At 41.3% G+C, this 18,878-nt stretch overlaps 1 protein-coding gene across 2 annotated transcripts in view; it reads right to left on the bottom strand.

Annotated features, from left to right (window-relative positions):
• The window catches only part of PRKG1 (protein kinase cGMP-dependent 1), a 487,572-nt gene that overhangs the window by 195,975 nt on the left and 272,719 nt on the right, over nucleotides 1–18,878 (bottom strand). For both annotated transcript variants that reach the window (XM_067299666.1, XM_067299665.1), the window contains exon 4: nucleotides 9,392–9,497. In XM_067299666.1, the coding sequence (XP_067155767.1) occupies nucleotides 9,392–9,497 (106 nt within the window). The remainder of the gene's footprint in view (nucleotides 1–9,391; nucleotides 9,498–18,878) is intronic.

The following is an 18,878-nucleotide window of genomic DNA, read 5'->3' as shown; positions in this document are numbered from 1 at the left end:
TACCAAGTCTCGCCTGCTTATTCTGGGCTGCCTCCTCAGCTCACCACTTGTAAGGGAAAACTTACTGAAGCCATCCAAGGGTCTTCTGCAAGTAGCTATTGGCTGTAGATCTTGTTTTGGGGATCATGCTACCTTTGCAGAGTCTTATTTTAGGTCACAATATAATGTGATCAGAATAAAATAACCTTAAAGGATAATAGTTTGATCTCCTTTCATCTTTGCAGCATAAATGACAAACTGTAATCTCTCCATGCTTTTCTACATTTTAGCTAACAATTCAAAACAATCCTCCTGGTATATACATCAATGCCCACATAATGTTACATGAATATAAAATGTTAACTTGGTTAGGTTAACAAAGTAGTTCAAACAAACTCTAACACCTCAGTAAATCTGCAGCTATGCCTAAAGTTTTGCATCAAATTGTAAAGAGCCTGATTGCTTAGTTGACACAGACAACACAAATGTGTAAGTTGTTTCTCGGTCTGGTTTGTTCTGAAGTTCAGAAAGTGTCATGAATCATGACAGCAGCTAATAGTTAGACAGCAAGACAGAACTGGTTTGGTCCTGACCCAAAACTACTAGAAAGGGTTTTCTTTCTCCAGACAGGCAAGATGTTAAGACGTGTAGCCAACCCCGATAGCCTTGAAGAACCCCTGGAATGATACAGGACTGGATTCTGTTCCTATTTGCACCCGTGCAAATCCATAATAATACCTGATTTACCAGTGAATTACTCCACGCTGGTTGATCTGTACCTGCGACCAGAATCTACATGTGTTCAAAGGCAAAACATGATGCTCATCGCGGTAAGAAACAATAACTGGGACAAATAAAAAGACAGCATTCACCTTAAAAAAAATTGGTTTGGACATTAATAAAAAAAAAAACCCACACCAAAAATCCACCCAAGAGAAAAAGTCCAGAAGTCCAAGATTTAATCCCACGCACCATCTCATCTAAAGACCCTTTGCTTGATCAATCAGCAGCTAGTTTGAGCAGGGGGCACAAATACTCCAGAAACACTATGGTCTCCAGAGCTCTGGCCTTTGTATAACCCTGAAATAACGTGTACAAAACAACATCCAGAAAAGATCTTTCATTAACTGATCATACAAACTGGACTAATTTATTGATAGCTGTGGCCTGTGGCTTGACTTTAGTTAGTTCCTTGACAGTCTGGTTTGGCCATGTCTGCCTTCAGTACAGACACCAACCCTTTGGCCAGTTTGCTTCCCTTATCGCCTAACATGGATATCTTCATGAATTTTTTAGAAAGAGAGAAGCACAGCTCATCCTTAAATTTACTTCTGGGAAAACTCTGCCATAAAGTCACTTATGATTTGCTGTTGGATAGTGTTTTGACTTCATTTAGTCTTAAAATAAAGAACAAGACATTCCATTGGTCTTCCTGGCAGCACCTGTTAGGCTTGTGATATAACGAAGGAATAAGGCTGAATTTTGGCTGATCAGAATCATGAAATTTCTTTAAATCTCAGCTTTTTTTTCTTCTTCTTCTCCTTTTGAAAAAAAAATCCTTTTTCCAACTTACAAAGCAGGATTTCTGACTCAGTTGAATTTTTTTTTGCTTTCTTTTTACCACTTGTCAATATGTCTTTATACATGACCTGTCCTTCCTTCTTTCTACGCAGTGTTACAAAGCTTCATCGTAATTATATTTTAACATCTGGTGATGAAGGAGTGGGCTTTTTCTCTTCTGTCTATGCAAATAGGCCTGCAGAGCCCAAAAGGCTACTTGTGGACCTACTGTCCTTCAAAATGGATTTCACATGGACCATGTTGACATGTAACTGCTTAAGAAAAACAAATCTAAAAGGAGAAGCCAGTGATCTGAAACAAAATGAGATTTTGTGTGTATTGAGATCATGAGCATATCTTTGAGGCTGCTTTCCTTACTGATGCAGTAACTTTTATGGAAAGAAAAAAACCCACATGGTAGAAAAGAAAAAGGTTCCTGGGTTGTTTTCCTTCGAAATGTAAAGATGTTGTGTCTTACAAGCACAACAATCCTACTAGCAAATGAGATTTTGCCTCACCAAGAAAACTCCGGGCTGAATGAGAAAAGAGCGGTCAAAGAAAGCCAAACATCTCAAAATCCTTAATGCCCACAGATGCCTTATTACCAGCTACCCCCCGTGGCCTCGGTTGCACAGCCTGGGGTTGCTCCACTGTTCTGCATAACAAGCCCTTCTCTACACAACATATCGCTTCTTCATTTTAGCAAAGCCCTAAATTGCCCCCCCAGGTAGACATCAGGGGAGCCAAGTAGCTGCCTGTCATCTGCCTTTTGTAAATTATTTACTGCCGGCTTGCAGATCGGAAGCTAAACTGCCACACTCGAAGGCAAGAATAACGGGGAAAAACCCTTTTCTTTTACTACACTCTCGCTAAAGCTGTAGTGGGCACCTGCAGAAATAAAATAATAATAACAATAAAAAAAAGATCAACCCTTAAGTGCGAATGCTTTGACTGAAGGTAAGCATATGCAGAGCAACACGGAAAAAGAAAATCAATCCGCATTAATGGTATTCCTAGCAGCAGATGCAGAATCTATAATCAGGCAACAGAGTAAACACCCGGATATGTTGGTGTACAAACAATCTGATTTTGTCAATCAACAGTAGTAGCAAACGCGAAAGCGCAGTGTGCCTCATCTAGATGCAACACTATTTCCCCTTTGGTGCGCCAAGAGCGATGCAAGTAGCACTATATTAAACAGAGATATGGATTGACTCCTGTTCGCATTACTCCAAATATCGATTACGGTGGATGCCAAGACCAGGGCGGTCTGGGGTCTGCTGTATTCAATCGCCTCACTGCCGTTGGTGGGACAGGTTATTTTAAGCTCCCGTGTTTAAAATATTCCCACGTAAAGTTTCAATGATTCCTCCCCCTTTCTCCTGCTTTGATTTGAGGGCAACATTATAGTTCCTCCTTTTCCTCCCCTTTCCTTGTGGTCTACTGCCTCCAATGAAGATTTTCCTTAGTTTAAAAACATAATTAACAGAAAACTTCCATTACTTAAAAAATATCTACACCAGCTATTTTACATGCAATAATATCATTCACACGGGATTACAGAAGCCAGATTACAGCTACTAAAACCACTTAGTATAAATTTATTTAAAAAATATCTTAACCTGGCCTTCTCACCAGCAAAATAAATAAATAAACAAAAATCAGAGAGGCTATTTTTCTTGCAAAAGGGCAGAACAAAACTGACAGTTTGATACTTCGGTGCATCATTTCAGTTCTGCTTCAGTGCCTGGCCGTGCACGGCGACGCGGGGAAAACCACCCTCTTACATTCAGCCGCTTGCAAACACAAACTTCCTTCACAATGTCCTCAAGCGTCCCGCGCTCAAGGGCTACAGCAGAAACCAACAGACAAGCCAGACACGCTTCCGTGTGATTTTCCAAATCAGACCTACAGCGCTTTCTACGCTGGCCTCCTGAAATACCACCAGATGCAGATCCCACTCCCTCCTCGGCTTGTCTTCATACTTTATGCATGAGCTTTGGAGAGGCAGAGGACCTCCCGAGAGATCCTGTGGTTGCACGGAGCATCTTCACCAACTGCAGCCTTACACTCAGCATCACGTTAAAAAAATATGTACCTCCTCTCTGTAAATCCTTCCCGCGCCTGACAAGAGACATATGAGGGCCTTTTACTTCTTTCTTCCATTATGCCAAGCCTAGATTCCTTCCTGACATCTTATTTATTCTCCTGTTTGCGCTCCCGCAGGTGCCCCAGTTGCTCCCCTGCTACCGTAACTCATTAACGCTCTTCCTTGCGGCGCGTCGCCCTCAGCCAGGCTCCCGTCTCAACACTGCTCTCGCTCACTTTAACCGCGGCGCCTATTAGCTGAGCCCTGCCGACGTGCACGTGCCGATTCTCTGCCGTCTGTACGAGCTGCAGGCTCGGACGCAGCTCGTTGCCTACTCCAATTTGCAGCTGTAGCATTGAGAAATCTAAGCAGAGAAACACAAAGCTAGGGGTGGACTTTCTAAAATGCCCATCTGCACCAAAGCTAGCTGTAACACGTCATTTATCGAACCAAAACGCAGACAAAGTAAGACTAGATTTCGGTCTTGCAAACGCGCTTCAGTCAGCTTAGTCTTCCTCACTGTAATAAACCCCAGGTAACTCAGTGTACGTTAAGTTTAGCAAGCACATAAACCTCGGCAGAGTCAAGGGCTAAGCTGTATTTCCATCTTCCCTTAACACACAAAAGCTGAAATGGATATTACATATAAAAAGACCTTGATTTGTTGCATCTGAGTATGAATCCTTCGCGCTGAGGAGTCCTCTAACACCATCAAACCACTAAGTGCATTGATGTTGGGTTGATTTTCTGCCTGCCTGACAGTCCCTCGTGCCTATCATTTTGCTCACTTCAAGCCGTTATTAAAAAAAGGCAATTTTAACGCTCACTGTGGACTCAAGGTGGCTGTAGACCTCAGCCAAGAACACGTTAGACAAAAGCCTGCTCTCAGAGAGACCCCATCATCTTCAGGTGCCCTCTCCAGAGCCGCACCCCACTCTTGAGTTGGGACAAAGAGTTCAGCTGCTTGCACCAAGATCCATTTCTAGCTAAAATTGCCACTGTATTAGATGTGCTGGACTTTAGATCAGTCATCCAGTCTTAACTCTCTTAGCAGTCCAGTTTTATAGAGCATAAAGTGATACAAAAACCAGTGCATCTTAAGAGGCAAAGTAAGATACTACTTGACAGCTCTGCAAATCTGAGTAAAATTGTGGGTGGCACACAATCCGCCGAGCTTTAGTCATGCTAACAGCAAATAGAGGGCTGAAAAATACCACATGTGAGAATTTCAGAAGAAAGAAAAGATTTAGAGCTTTCCACCGACAGGAGTCAGAAAGCCAGTTCAGCCGCAAAACAGCCAAAATATGTATTTGCTAGCTCACCCTGTTTTAACTCTTTCACGGGCATGTTATTATGGTCACTTTTGGGCATGGCAGAGGAAGGTGAGCTGATTGCTAGGTTTTATCGTCTCATCTGTAAACAGCTCTTGGTAGATGCTCTTTGGATGTTTCCAGTCTTGCTAGCTCCGTTCAGCAGATCATAACCTGGACATAAGCTTTCTTCTCACCATATCCCTAGCCCAGTTTACTGATCACATGTTTGATCTGGTGTTTGTTGGCCTGAAGAACAACAATGAAACCAAGGTGGGGTAACTATCATCTTCGCGGTGGTCTCTGAGGTCAGAGGCAACCTGATCATGACACGACAGTCAAGCTTGTTCCTCCTAAGGATACTCTTTGGACTGTCTTTGAAGCCTCAGAAAATTGGGGAATCCTGAAGATGGCTGATGTCCAGATCTTGTGGATATGGGCACTTTTCAACACAGCTCTTGGCCTTCAAAGTCTTGGTCTGCCCGCCCATCTTAGTGGGAGCAGCCTCCTCCGTTTTGGCCCCGAGCACCATTTGGGGAGAGAAGGAATGAAAAGGATGCTGGACTAGATGGGCTTCTGGCTTGCACCAGTATGGCTGTTCCCACATATGGGATCAGATAACTTCGTATTAAGAGTAGATGCATTTATTTACCTTATACAAATAATTTCCTTTCCCTCTTTCTCTGCTATCCCATTGGTTTACTTTGTCCATGCTTCAGCGCCCCGCAAGAGTTGTTTTCTTTATGTCAAGGCCCTTTTTGCAGGTTTAGTCATCTGAAACAATCTTAGGACACATACTTCACCAACGCAGCATCAATTTTCAACTCTCTTTTCAAAAGCCTCTCCTCACTTTGCCGCACTCTCTTAGCTTTGCTTCCACTCCTATCCACCGTAATTTTATCCTGAGATGCCCTTTGGGAAACATCTTATGTGAAACTGCGGGCAATCTTTCAAAGGCAGAGTCATTTAATAAAGCTTCACTTTTTTTTTTATATTTGCTTTCCTGTCATTGATAAATGACTTTTGTGAAGAGCAAAACGTTCTCCCTTAAAATAATCATTCTGCTTGCGCTGACTGATTTCAGTACGTGTTGTCACAATCAAACCTGTGGTTTACCGCTATAATTCCCTGTACCGATGAGTGCATAAACTCTTGTTTCTGAGATATAATCAACTCAACTCTGCCACGGTTCGTCAGATCAAAACCTGCCACTTAAGCCAACGGGGCCTCAGCTAAAACTGTAGACTAGACTAAAGATCGAGCCAGAGCGCTATGGCAAAATGTTAAAGGATAAAACAAGCATGCATTTTTTCAGCAGAATTAAACTTTATGTTAGTGTTGCAAATTGTAAGTTTAGAGTTTGGGCTAACATGATATCTTAAGTTTAATTTTCTTTTTTGCTCTCTATAAGCATTACTGGAGTTTTATTTATAAGAATTCAAGATTGTGTGTGTGTGTGTGTGTATAACTTCCTTTAAGCTTCCTATTCTAAAGTTAGATCCTTCCTCTAGGGCTACACAGAATATTTATCTTTTGTTCTGCTGATCTGTTCCAGGATCTTGGATGAATTAGAGTTTACACAATGGACCGGAACATTAGGCGTCTTTTTATGCAATATTTAGAAAGTTTTTGTTAAAAAAAAAATACAATATTTACTCTTCCAAGACAGTCTGGTCTTTTTGGAGAGCGGATATTCATATTCCTCCACAAAACTTTCATGATCTAGCAGGAAACGATTCCACCTGCTACATGGTAAAGCTTTTTCAAGTCTTTTATTTCCCGAACAAATGCAGCCTTTTATAAATAGTTGTCTCCTTGACTAAAATATTCTGATCTTGCTTAAACGGATTCATTTAATTAGAGGTTTGAGAAAAAAAAATATCTTTATAAGATTAGAACAGTGAACAAAACCAAAATACAATGAGTTTTATACTATGAAAAAGAGGATGTTCACTTGCTCCACACTCCAATGTACTGCAGTTGATTTATATAAATCAAAAGATTTATCTCAACTTCTATAAGCCTGTGTGAACTATGTACTACAGATACATTGTTCATGCGGACTGTGATGCCTTAAGTGGGTACCAGAACCCCTCGGCCAATATTGTTTCCTTCTGCACTTCTCAAGTCGAGGAAATAGCCTGCATTATTTTCTAAACTAATGGACGGAAAGTCTTTTGGTGACCTCAGAAACATTTGGTTTTATCTCCGAACGGGACATACATGAATGTCATGCGATTGTCAGGCTGGAGAAACACCACTGGCAGTCATCAACCTCGTTGAAGCTGATAATCCTACCAACCTCCTCCATCGAGGCTAAAGAGCATATGAGCATACCCTTGGTGGAGAGAAAACACCAGGAGCCACCATCAAAATCTAGGAAAAGAAACCACGCTCAGCAACGGCACAGAGTCCTTGGAGCAACCCAGGACGCAGCCTTCTGGCACACTATCCGGTGGGAGGGTAGACTTGGATTTCTCAAAACTAGGCAATGTGCTTTTTCCATTTTCTTTGCGGCATGCAGAAGAAAGGGCTGGGATATGCATTCTCCGGACATAAAAGGATGAAACTAAGATAACAAGAGCTGACCTGCATCATCAATGTGTTCCATCAAAGGAAAAATCTGGCAGGACCACAAATACTGGTCAAAGGGGTAACAACTCTTACAACGAATATGTGGAACCGAGGCGATCCTAGGGATCAGACCGCCACTACTTTCGGCAAGATGAATGAGAAAAGATGAATACTTTCATTTCACCCCCAAAAGCTATATTTCTATTACGCTTTGTTGGTAGGTGAAACTAAGTTATTGAGAGGGTGACTGTTACGTTTTTGTGACCAATGACAAGGTTATGAAGTGCAACTTTTTACAGCACTGCAAAGAGAAAATAATGCTTTCCAACCACCCTGACTTTTCTATGAACAGGTTCCATTTATGCCTTTATAAGAAAACTCTATTATGCTTGATTTCTTAACAGGAGCATTTTCGTTCACTTATTAATAAGGGAAAGAAAGAAAAAACAACAGGATGGTCAACAATTGATGCACTCCCTTGATTTCAAATTTAATGCATTTTTTTCCTTAAAAGCATTGAGCAGGGAAGCTTCCTTAAGAACGAGCATTTAATATGTCATTAACGTGAAAAGTGGAATTTATATTGCACTTAAGATAGCTATTGACATACAGAGGAAAAATTGGTGGAAACAAGGGGAAAATGCTGTTTTATAATGAAAACCGTGCAACTAGCTTGGCCCGCGCCACCATTGTGGCCCATGAAGAAACATTTTCCCAAACTGAAGCTGCACGACTGAAAGAAAAAGGTATCTCCTTGCTTTTAGCGTTTCTAATGGGTGTTTATACGCAGCTCGACACACTGTAACAGGCTGCGACCGAGAAGCTCAGGCACAGGGTGAGAAAACTATTCTCCATTTCTTCCTCACACCGTTGACCTTAAAATTAAAGCCGGGCAGGCTCTGCGCAACCCGCATCCAAATTAATCTGGACAACCTTTGAGAAAATCTCTATTAAAGCTCAAAGCTTAAGGGCTTAACGCGTGCATAGCTCCCGCTGTGAACGAGAGCCAGAAGCCCTCGCCCCCAGAACGGATCTTATATTCATTTCTCGGTTTAATTCACCAACGGGCGGGAAGGCCAACGCTTGCTAACGTTTGGATGCACGATTTTTTGGAACGCTTTCGACACAGCGACAGGGCGTTTTGTTTTCTGGTGTTTTGGTATTTCTGGCTTTGTGCTATTTTGTATTATCATTTTTTGGTATTAAATATGAATATTACTGTATTCGATATTTTGTATTGTTTTGGCTAACGTGAGACATATCCGATTCTTTACTGCTATGGTGTGCTTGAGTCATTGGGATATTATACATCGCTTCAATAAGGAAGCTTCATCATAATTTGAGATGGCAGCACTAACTGAACCAAATTCAAGAGATTAAACGCAGATTTAAGGAATGAGAGACCTCACTTCATGTGTCTCTGGTTAGCCATCCAGCCTGGATCTTATAGAAACCTATAGCTTTTGTTTCACTAGCAACTTGCATCTTGCCTCTGATTGCAAGCACAAAAATGCACTTCCCAATGGACTTGCTCCTAGATCACTTTATAAATCAGGTTTTTCCCTAGGGAGTTGTTTATTTTCTGACGGGTATTTCTGTGATAAGGGAAGTTTTGAATGATTCATGTTAAGGGTTTTTTTTCTTTTCTACGCAGCCTGAGGTTTGCAAATGAATAACCTGTCATGAGAACGAGACTAAACAGCAGCAAAACGACTCCTGATCGTCCTCCTTGCTGTGGGACGTGGCTCACAGAGGGTTAAACAGCAAATAAAAAGCGACGAAAAGAAAGCAATCAAATACCGCACTCACAAAAAAAGTCAACGCTGCGGGACGGCAGTTTTACCGTATTTTTTTTTTATAAAGTAAACAAGTGTCCTACCTTTTTAAAAATTCCATATACTCAGTATGCTTGATAAGGCCTGTCCTCATCATTATTGTTTGAAAACATTGCCGATCAATAGCCCAAAGTTTCACATTTACGAGAGCTGGAGGGAAAAAAAGAGAAAAAAAAAAAAGGGAAGAAGACAAGGGGAAAATTTAATTAGCAAATTTGAAAAACCCGTCGCGAACTGCAGAGTCTTCAGGAGAAAGCATGAAAATGGGTACAACACCTCAAAACCTCGACGAAAATTTAACCTGCCGGATAACGGACTAAGCACGCGCTGAAACGACCCAAAATAGGTATCAGACTTTATCCTAAGTTTTTGCCATAGCACCTGGGCTTTGGATATATCGCCCAAGAACAACTGTGCCACCGAGATGCAAAGAAGTCACGGCAGCCTGTTCTCATTGACCTCGGGAGGTTTTCAAGAACCGGATCCTGTTAGACCCTAATAATTGAATATGCACTGATTTCTGAGGGTTTGAACTGTTTTTTTTTTTTCCAACTTTGGTTTTCACGTCTCTGCTGCACCATATATTAGACCATAATATTTTAAAAGTGAGGGCATTACTCTAAGTATGTAAAAACAAATGTGACAGGTCAATATTGCATAAATTACAGAAGAACGTGCAAAGAGAAGTAAACGGTATCCTGCGGATTGAAAGCACAGAATCCAAAATGTTCCAAAATATCAACTCAGATATGGCTTAGACATTTGCATTAATTATGAATGTTTTCATACCTAATGTTTCTAATGGGGTTCCTCCTTAGAGAAACAGTTTAAGTAGACAAAACTGCTCTAAAGACTACTGAAATGGCGTGTTTTTTTCAGGGAGTAATTGCAATAAATTTCATCCCTCTATTCCAATTCTCTTCAGGAAACAGAAATGAGGAAAAAAAGAAAGAATTTCAGAAAAATATTTACAAACAGTCTCATGAATAAAACTCACAAAATTACTTTGCTTTTATTTGCGAGTCCTTTAGTTCACAAACGCTCTGATTAAAGAGGGCTCTTTTATCCATAACAACATTCGCAGGAAGCAAAACCTTGAACGTGCAAATTCAATTTTTTCTTCTTAAAATTGCATCGCAGAACTAAATGAAGGTCCTATATCATCTGAAGCCTCTTCTGCGTTGCAAAACAGAAGCGTGAGGAGCTGTTCCAAGTTATTTTGGAGACCTGCTTTTAGTTTTATAATCAAACTGATAGGAAAGTATGACATATTTTCAGAAGAGACAGCTAATATCTCTAATATCTCTATTTTTCTGTCACTATCCTGTGCAAAATAAGCTTTTTAATTGACTTTTAGATGACTTCTATTCTAGAAGAAGACACAAATGTTATTCAACTGGGCAGGACGGGGAAAAACCTAAGAAGGAAAAGCTCCTTACCCTGCATTTGCTGCTGCTGATACAGGGAATGTGAAAATAATGAATGAAATACAGTTTATGCTTTTTTTCCTTTGGATTAAAATATCCAACAGCGTGCCCTACCATGACCACACCTTTCTGTCATCCTAGTTCATTGGAAATATTTTTCTACGGTATTTTTTACCATGTACACACCTTAGTGTCTTCAGATCATTAGCACTATTTTTTTTTCAATTACATCCATTCTTCAGTGTAAAATTAAAGCTTTCACCTACTTCTTTCATACAATCTCTATATCAAAAGCAGAGCTGTTAAGCTGCCACCACCAGTTGAGCAAGGTCAGAAGAGAGCAAATAGTTAAATTAACCTTTTTTTTTCTTCCTATTGTGTCACATAATTCAAAATAAATTTTTTTAAGAAAATAGCTAAGTTAGAAATTAATAAATCCGCACTAGTTTCTTTCTCCCTGTAGTTCCCGACCCGCCTCGTCCACTTAATGACTTGGCTGGAACTACTAAATTGTTCTCCCTTTGCCAAATACGGTGGGAATTTAATCAGAGCCGTCTTCCCCCACGCGATATTGCCGAGCACAAGCAAGGCAGGTGAATAGTCGGGGTGACGACTCAGCTTCATTTAAAAGCAGAGATTGAAGGATTTTCGAGGTTAAATCTCGCGACGGTGGAGGCCAAGTTTCTGAAGGGCGACGCAACCGTCCCAGCGTATGTATAGCTGTGATGGGAGTTTCGTAAGGCTATTCAATAATACAAAATATCATATCGCAATCAAAATGGCTAGTTCATTCCCCAGTTAAAGTTTATCGGCCCTTTTGCGCTTTTCCAAACCGAAACGTTACAGTTACCGTTCCGTTTTACCGCTCGTATTTTGTTTTTAAATCAACCTCAGCCAAAGTACGGTTTCTTGCGCTTTCAGGCAAGATTTCCTTTGAGAAACGGATTCGTCTGAATCTGAAAGCCCACATGAAAGCTTGGGGTTGCAAGGACCGAGACCAAAAGCCGGGCTGGTGCGGCCTGTTGCAAAACGCTCCTGCGCCAACAGGAAAGAAGAGCGAGAATCAGAGCAAAGGAATCAGGATTTCACGGGTCAAAACCGGAGAGTGGAAAAAAATAAGTGCATATACGTCATTACTCCAGTTCAGAAGCACAAGCCTGAAGGACTCAACAGCTCCGATCATCTCTGATGGTCTTCCTCCTGCCCAAGTAAGGGTATGTTTTAATGCAACTAAGTACAATATTTGACTCCGGCATAAGTTTTATGAATCAAAGAGTTTATAGGAGAGCAGCAGAGCCTGTGCCGAGATGTTGTATCCATGCCCTGATGGGGCAGATCACAGAAACAACTGACTTGGAGCTAAAGTGTTAATGAACTGCTACTGATAAGTCCGTCCTCTCCTAGGCTAAGTTCTCTTGCTTTAGGGGACACTTGCTATAGCGCTGTCGAGCTACAAGGAGGCGACTGCTCAAAGAGGTGCATTATGTCAAAATGAACCTAAACACCTGGCCGAGGAGTACTGCAATATTTGAGCAGCTTTCCACGTTTTCATTTGCTCATTGAAGCTTTTTGCAGCTTTTCAAGGCTCACCAAGCGAATCATTCCCGGCTTAGGCACTAGCTGAACGTCTTATTGGACCCGAAACTTCTTAGTGCCTTGCACAGCGGGCAGAATTCACGACCTCCCTTTTTGCTTCTAGCCTATTTTATTCAAATGACTGCTGGCTTATTTGCCTAGGAAACCCTCAGGCAAATAAACAGTGGCACCTTGGTGGCCTTAGGGTCTTTCCAGCAGCAACTGGAAGTCAAATTTTCCCATACGCTTAAGCAGCGTCTCGTATTTTTTCAGTTCTCACGGGGATTATTGCAAAAAAGCACTTCCAGAGAGAACACGTTCAGTCCCCGTTCCTTGTGTTTCGTAGTTTATATTTTATAAAATAAGCATGGAAAGCATACGTGCATATTTAAATAAACAGAAAGGCCACGTTCAATTACATCCTGAATCACAAGCGAACCGCCAGCGGGCTCCTTTTCCGGATACGGCACGGAGCAAGGCGGAGACGCTGCACGCAACAGCTGGAGCAGGCAAGAAGATGTTTCTCTATTCCAGGACACCTGAGTTTTGGGTTTTTACCAACAGCAGCATAAAGCTGGGTTCATCCTGATACCATCAATTTTTCAAGCCTTCCTTTCACTTAACGCCACGGTAGTATTTTGCCACCTCCTACCACGTGAGCGAAGGAGTAATTTTACATCTGCAACGCTCAAGCAGAGACAGCGGAAAACACGGATATGCGTTGTTTTTCCCCCGGTCAGCCAACAACTAGCAGGGTTTATAGCCATGTGCTAAACTAAGATGGTTTCTCTGTCGTTTGTGCTACCGTTTAAAATCAAGCAGTACATTTCCAAAATTAAAAAAGAAAAAAATCCGCAGAAGCTGCTGACGTTTCCCTTTTTTGCATTCTTGGGGCAGAGCCGGATGAATTTTTACAGCAGGTTTCCGCTCAAAGAGTTAATCAAGCTGCCACCAGGCAGAACTGGAGATTCGATATCAACAGATACGGGATGCACGACGCGCTTGTTCAATGCCTATTTTCAGTTAAAGCAGGAAACGTGAAGAAGCTCAAGAATATGGCATGCACAGCGCGGGAACACCACTCACTGTAGGGAAGACGCACCCTATATCTGGAATATTCGTCATTTGAAGAGAGCTAAAAAAATCACTATAAAGTTCAGAGGAGGACACTGCTCTCCAGCCAGCCTGGGCGCATCAGCTCTGACCCATCTTTGAGGTCTCCTGGCAGATGATTTTGGAGGCCCACCTGCACGTATTGTAGATCCCGATAAAATAATCAGCGGTTTACACAGGAGATTAACCCTTCCTTCTTCTCAAAACTACACCCTGTTCGCACCTCTAAAGTACAAGCCGGTCCCGAATCGCATTTTGCAATTTCAAACCTGTGGATTTTTACCACCAAGTTGCTAAAACGTTAACAAATAGACCAATGGGGAAGCCCCAGCATCGCAATACTTTTTAAAGAAGAGTTTTGCCACTATTTAAGCACCGGTTTCGGTGATGCTGGATACATTCGCATTACGTGAGGTGGCAACACAGCAGGATGGGCGCGATTCAATGAAAGCTGCTCCAGATAGTTTTGCTTTCTCTATAATAAATCATGGAGACCCAGGATATTGTCGAGAACGGCACGCATTTTGTAGATGAATGAAATAAGCCTGGAAAAGAGCAGACACGACTAAGAAAAGAGACTGATAAATGGTTAGGAACAAAACCGGATAGGTATATATAGAAAAAGCAAGGAGAATCCTGAACTGATCCCTGCTGGCAGTGCTGTAAGTCAAAGGGGGAGGATAGAGTGGCTCTCAAAAAACCATATTAAAACAAGTGTTTTTTTATGTAACAGAGAGACTACATGGAAGATATGAAGTTTCCTAATGAGCTTTCAGAAAAACCAGTTGAAGCCTATTAATTGCACAGCCGTACAGTTGTTTCCTCTGCTAACGAAATACTGCAGTCATTCTGTAGATACGACTTGGTGGACGTTACGATCACCATTTCAGTCCGTCTTTAATGATAAAACAGCAAAGAGAATAACGCAGCTGATGTTTGAGCAGACTAACAGAAGCCATCATGGGTTTTACGGTGTTTTCAGTACGTTGCGTTGGGCAGCTGGGTTGACCCCTTCTCCCGCTGAAGCTGCTGGGCGCTGCTGAGGCAACAAAATGGTCTATTTAAATGCAAAAAAGAGGGACTGGTTCATTCGTTAGGCTCTTACTCCTTGAAGGAAAGGATACACGGAGGGTCCAAAGGAAACCGAGGGAAGACTTTTCCCATCTGCTACCGCTTCCTCGGTAATACAGGCAGGTGTCCTATTTTTGATGCAGAGGGAAGAGCTTTTGCTAATCCCACCTCAAATTCCCACAGCGTCAATCCCATGCAGGTCTTGCCTCTTTTATTTTATATATATATATATATATATATATATATATATATATATATATTTTAATATGGGAGATCCCTCCTGGCTTCTGAAAATCCAGTGTCAGAGCGGCAGTGGACTATGTATAAAGAAATGATAACGAGTATGACCGAATCGCGGAAGCCCCGAGGCTCTTGTAAAGCTTAAAGCCAAGCATTCATTGACTTCACAGGAGAGGATTTCATTCTTACTCGTTCATCATACAGCTTACAACTTGGAAAACCCTTATACTTAAGATCTGACAAGATCTATTGGCCAACACTGAGTACAATAATCCTTATTACACGCTACGTAGGAGCGCAGGACTTTCTTGGCCAGAACAGTGAACCGTTTCATCCAACCTTCTGCCCTAAAAAGCATCTCCACCCAACGCTTTAAGGAGAAGTACAAGACGCCTCCTAACGATTTCTCCTGGAATAACCCCGTCATGGGTGTTTTATCAATTTAAGATTCATTGGTTTTGGCTGAGGGCATGTGCCGTTGTTTGTTTTTATCTAACATAACTAGGGATGTTCCTGTGTCCCCCCAAAAATATCTCAGTCCTCTTTTGAAGACTCATAACTTCTTGGTCTTAGTAAGACCTTGTGACAAGGCTTAATTCTGTATTATGCAAGTCTTTCATTGCATCAGGTTTTTCTCTTTGAATTTCAAAGCATGTCCATATAATTTCTATTATGAAAAATGAAGCTATCCTAACATGCTGTCTTTAAACAAACCGTTATTTTACATAACCGTTATTATGTCCTAAGTCATCTCTTCTGTATAAATATAGTTCTAGTCTTTCTAAATTACTACCATGCAGAAGTTTTTCTAGGTTTTTAATTAAACTTTCCTCGTACAACAAAATGCTCACAAAGTATTTAAGAAATTGTATCTAGGACGGTATTAAATGTTCGTACAACAGATGAAAGCTGAAATAGTTCCTTAAAGCAGTTTATAAAGAATCTATTCAGAGCGATTTGAAACCCCCCCAAATGCCTTCAAGTAGCGTTTTAAGTTTAACGGGGAGTGGTATGTGTTGGCGAGACTAAGAGAAACCCAAGGAGGGTCTAATGCAGGGCAGAAGGTTAAAATTGAGTTGCTCAAACAACTTTTTAGCACAGCCAACACGGGAGAACTCCTTGCTGCCGGTGAACTTCTGAGGAGGCATTGAAGCAAAACGCCTGGAACTATTAGAAGGAAAAAAGGAGAAAACAACCCAAATTTCTCACAGGCTGTGAGATTCAGCCGGGCAAGTATCATCTCATCGGCATGCCGTGAACATAAAACCATTAAAGAGAAATCCTGTTTCTTAAGAGTAATGAGCAAAGTAATATATTCTCATTTTAAAGGGAGCTACAAATCAGTTCTAGCTCATTTGCCTAAAGGGCCCCCAAGAACAACGACAAAAAGATTAATAAAACCAATTAAAGGAAATATCTTAAGACCGCCCTAATTGAGAAGGGAACCGATTGATAAATGAAGAAACAAGCTCCGGGCACCGTTTAAAAGCAACAGAAAAAAATAGAGATGAAGCACCTCAGATGGGCTCCCCAGCAGGGAAACCAATGTCCTACAGCACAGCAGGGGCCGTGCTGCGGATCTGGGATTCGGGAAGGACGGAGCTGGTGTGCTGCTACCAAGAAAGGGGCTGGAGATGTTCTGCAAGCATAAGCTGCTTGGTTTCTTAAAGTTATAAAAGCTGCACAACTTTCTGCCCGGAGAACCTCTCTTATACTTCATATCTCAACGTTACACCCCAAAAAACGCTCTTGGGAAGGGCTCAGCTAGTTAGTAAAACAGCAAATGCAACGAGCGGGCGTGCAAATAAAAACCAACAGGGCAGGACCTGGGATTAATTTTTAAGATGAGCCGCCCCAGTTCCCAATTAGTTTGATCGTTCTTAGGGAGCCCAAGATTAAAGAAATGATTAAAGCGAGCAGGCGGTATTCTGAAGGGACACGCGCCTGCAAATTGTAACAGCAATTGCAGCAATTGAATATTGCTACGATTACTTGAATAGCAATTTAAAATAGTGACTGTAAGTATTTGAAAACGATTGGAAAACGCACCGGAGAGCTCAGAGTCTCTTTGCAAGAAAATACTGCTTTAAGGATATATGGCTAGCACACAATGTCTGCTTGTTAAAATAATAAAAATAATAAGTGCACAGGCAAGGCCTTTTCTAAAAAAGAAAACCGAAGAACTTTAAAAGCAATAATTGCTCTTCATAGCGATAAAGCATCACGTATCGATTTCATTGGAAAAGTCAAGTGTCTCCATGACTGTAAAAAGCTTTGATCTGGGTCTCCGGACTCGTAATTCATAGTCTCCCAGCTAGACTTGCCCATCTTTTCACCTCCGGAATAGCCATTAGCCCTTTCCTTACTCCGTTATCCCACAAGGTAGTGCCCACACCGAAAACCAGAATTTGTCCACATTTTCCATTCGGAGTTATCAAAACCCATTTTGTAAGGAAGAATTTAAAAAAAAATTTTTTTTTAAGAGTTATTCGCACATAACGAAATTCGGGATACTTTCTAAATAGCATTAAGCCATTATTTTACTGCCTTTTTTTTCCCCTCCCCGGCTCTAGGTGCTATTTGGGCCCTTTTAATGCAAAAAATAGCCAGCACAGCCAACTTCCTATAAAGCTCATTCAACCGGGCAGAGTAGCGTGAAGCCATGTGGAAATCCATTTACACAGCCAGACACCTTCACTTATAATGCTGCACCGCGGGATGCTTTTATTCATGAATAATAACAAGCAGAATTGAGCAAGTGCCATCTGCGCCTTCAATAGGGGTGCCTAATAGGCAATGGACACTTTTTGGACAAGATGCTTTTATTGATTTAAAAAAAATAAATAAATTCTTCTAATTACAGCTGCAAAAGTTTATGAAATTAGAGTACAGATTTTTTTTTTTTTTCTTTAGCTAACAAGTACTGAAAAATCAGTGCACTACCTTTCTCATCTCTGGTATGCATAAAACCTCTTTACAGCGCCAGTATATAGAGTTTGCTGCAGGAACTAATGGGATCCCCAGGGTCCCGTTGATGTTTCCCTGCATCTTCCCTTTTAATACTGTCGCTCCTGGGATGCATCATAAAGTTAAGATCTGCATAGCGATGTCCACAGTAGGTTTGGCTCCAAATTTTGTAAAAGGAGGGTGGCACCGCTATGCCTTTGAGCTATTTCTCAGCTGCGTGTTTTATAGAAGGATTTTTGTCATATATTCTTACTTTTTACGTACAGATCAAGCGCATGCATGTAGCATTTATTTGCCTTATGAGCATCGTAGCTGTGCCCTGGGGCTTTTGTTATTAAAACTTAAAATGCACGCTGCTACAGCGACGCAAAAATATAAATACAAAGAAAAACCCACAAACGGGGTTGTCCGTATATAAGCAGAGGAATGCAAAGAATTACTTTGTGCTGCTCGGTGCTATTAGTGGAACAAATTAAACCGATAACAATCTTATTCTACTAAGCAAGAGGACGCGCGTATAAAGGAAGGATGAATTTTTGCATTGCTACACATAGACAGACTGTATAATATTAAGCGATGGAATAAATTATTCCCTGAAAAGTGTCATATCAAGTGTGACAGCCAAGGCCTACAATTCAGTATCTAGCAAGGGCCTTGGCAGTACATTGTAAAAATGGAAATATTCCCAACATTCGAGATATTTACACTTCTCTCACTCCTAAATTATAAACACGCGGAGATACAGCAGAAGGCTCCAAGGTAGGTCCTTTCCTTTTCCAATTAGGATATTTGTTTCCTAGTAAAAAAAGACCATTTAAATTAAAGTTCACACATGAGTTTCACCCAAACATCAATCAGCTCAAGGGAATATGAACTCCCCCAGGTACAGCATCAGCAAATGAAGCTCTGCATGTTATTTTGCACCATTTTCAGACACGTATTTTAGCAAAACCCTCTAACAAAAATCTCACTCCTGCATTACTGCTAGCTGCCAACAACGGTCCACTTTTAAACATGAATTCAAACGATGACGTTTCCAAAAATCACAAAGTTAAATTCCATCTTTGTGGCGCGCGAGGAATTTTCAGCAACCTCAACAAAACGGAAGCTGCCACAGCAAATACCATTTTTAGAAACT

Source organism: Apteryx mantelli, chromosome 7 (assembly GCF_036417845.1).
Source record: "Apteryx mantelli isolate bAptMan1 chromosome 7, bAptMan1.hap1, whole genome shotgun sequence".
Lineage (NCBI taxonomy): Eukaryota > Metazoa > Chordata > Aves > Apterygiformes > Apterygidae > Apteryx > Apteryx mantelli.
Note: the sequence above shows the minus strand (reverse complement) of the source record. Positions and strands in the feature narration are given on the sequence as shown.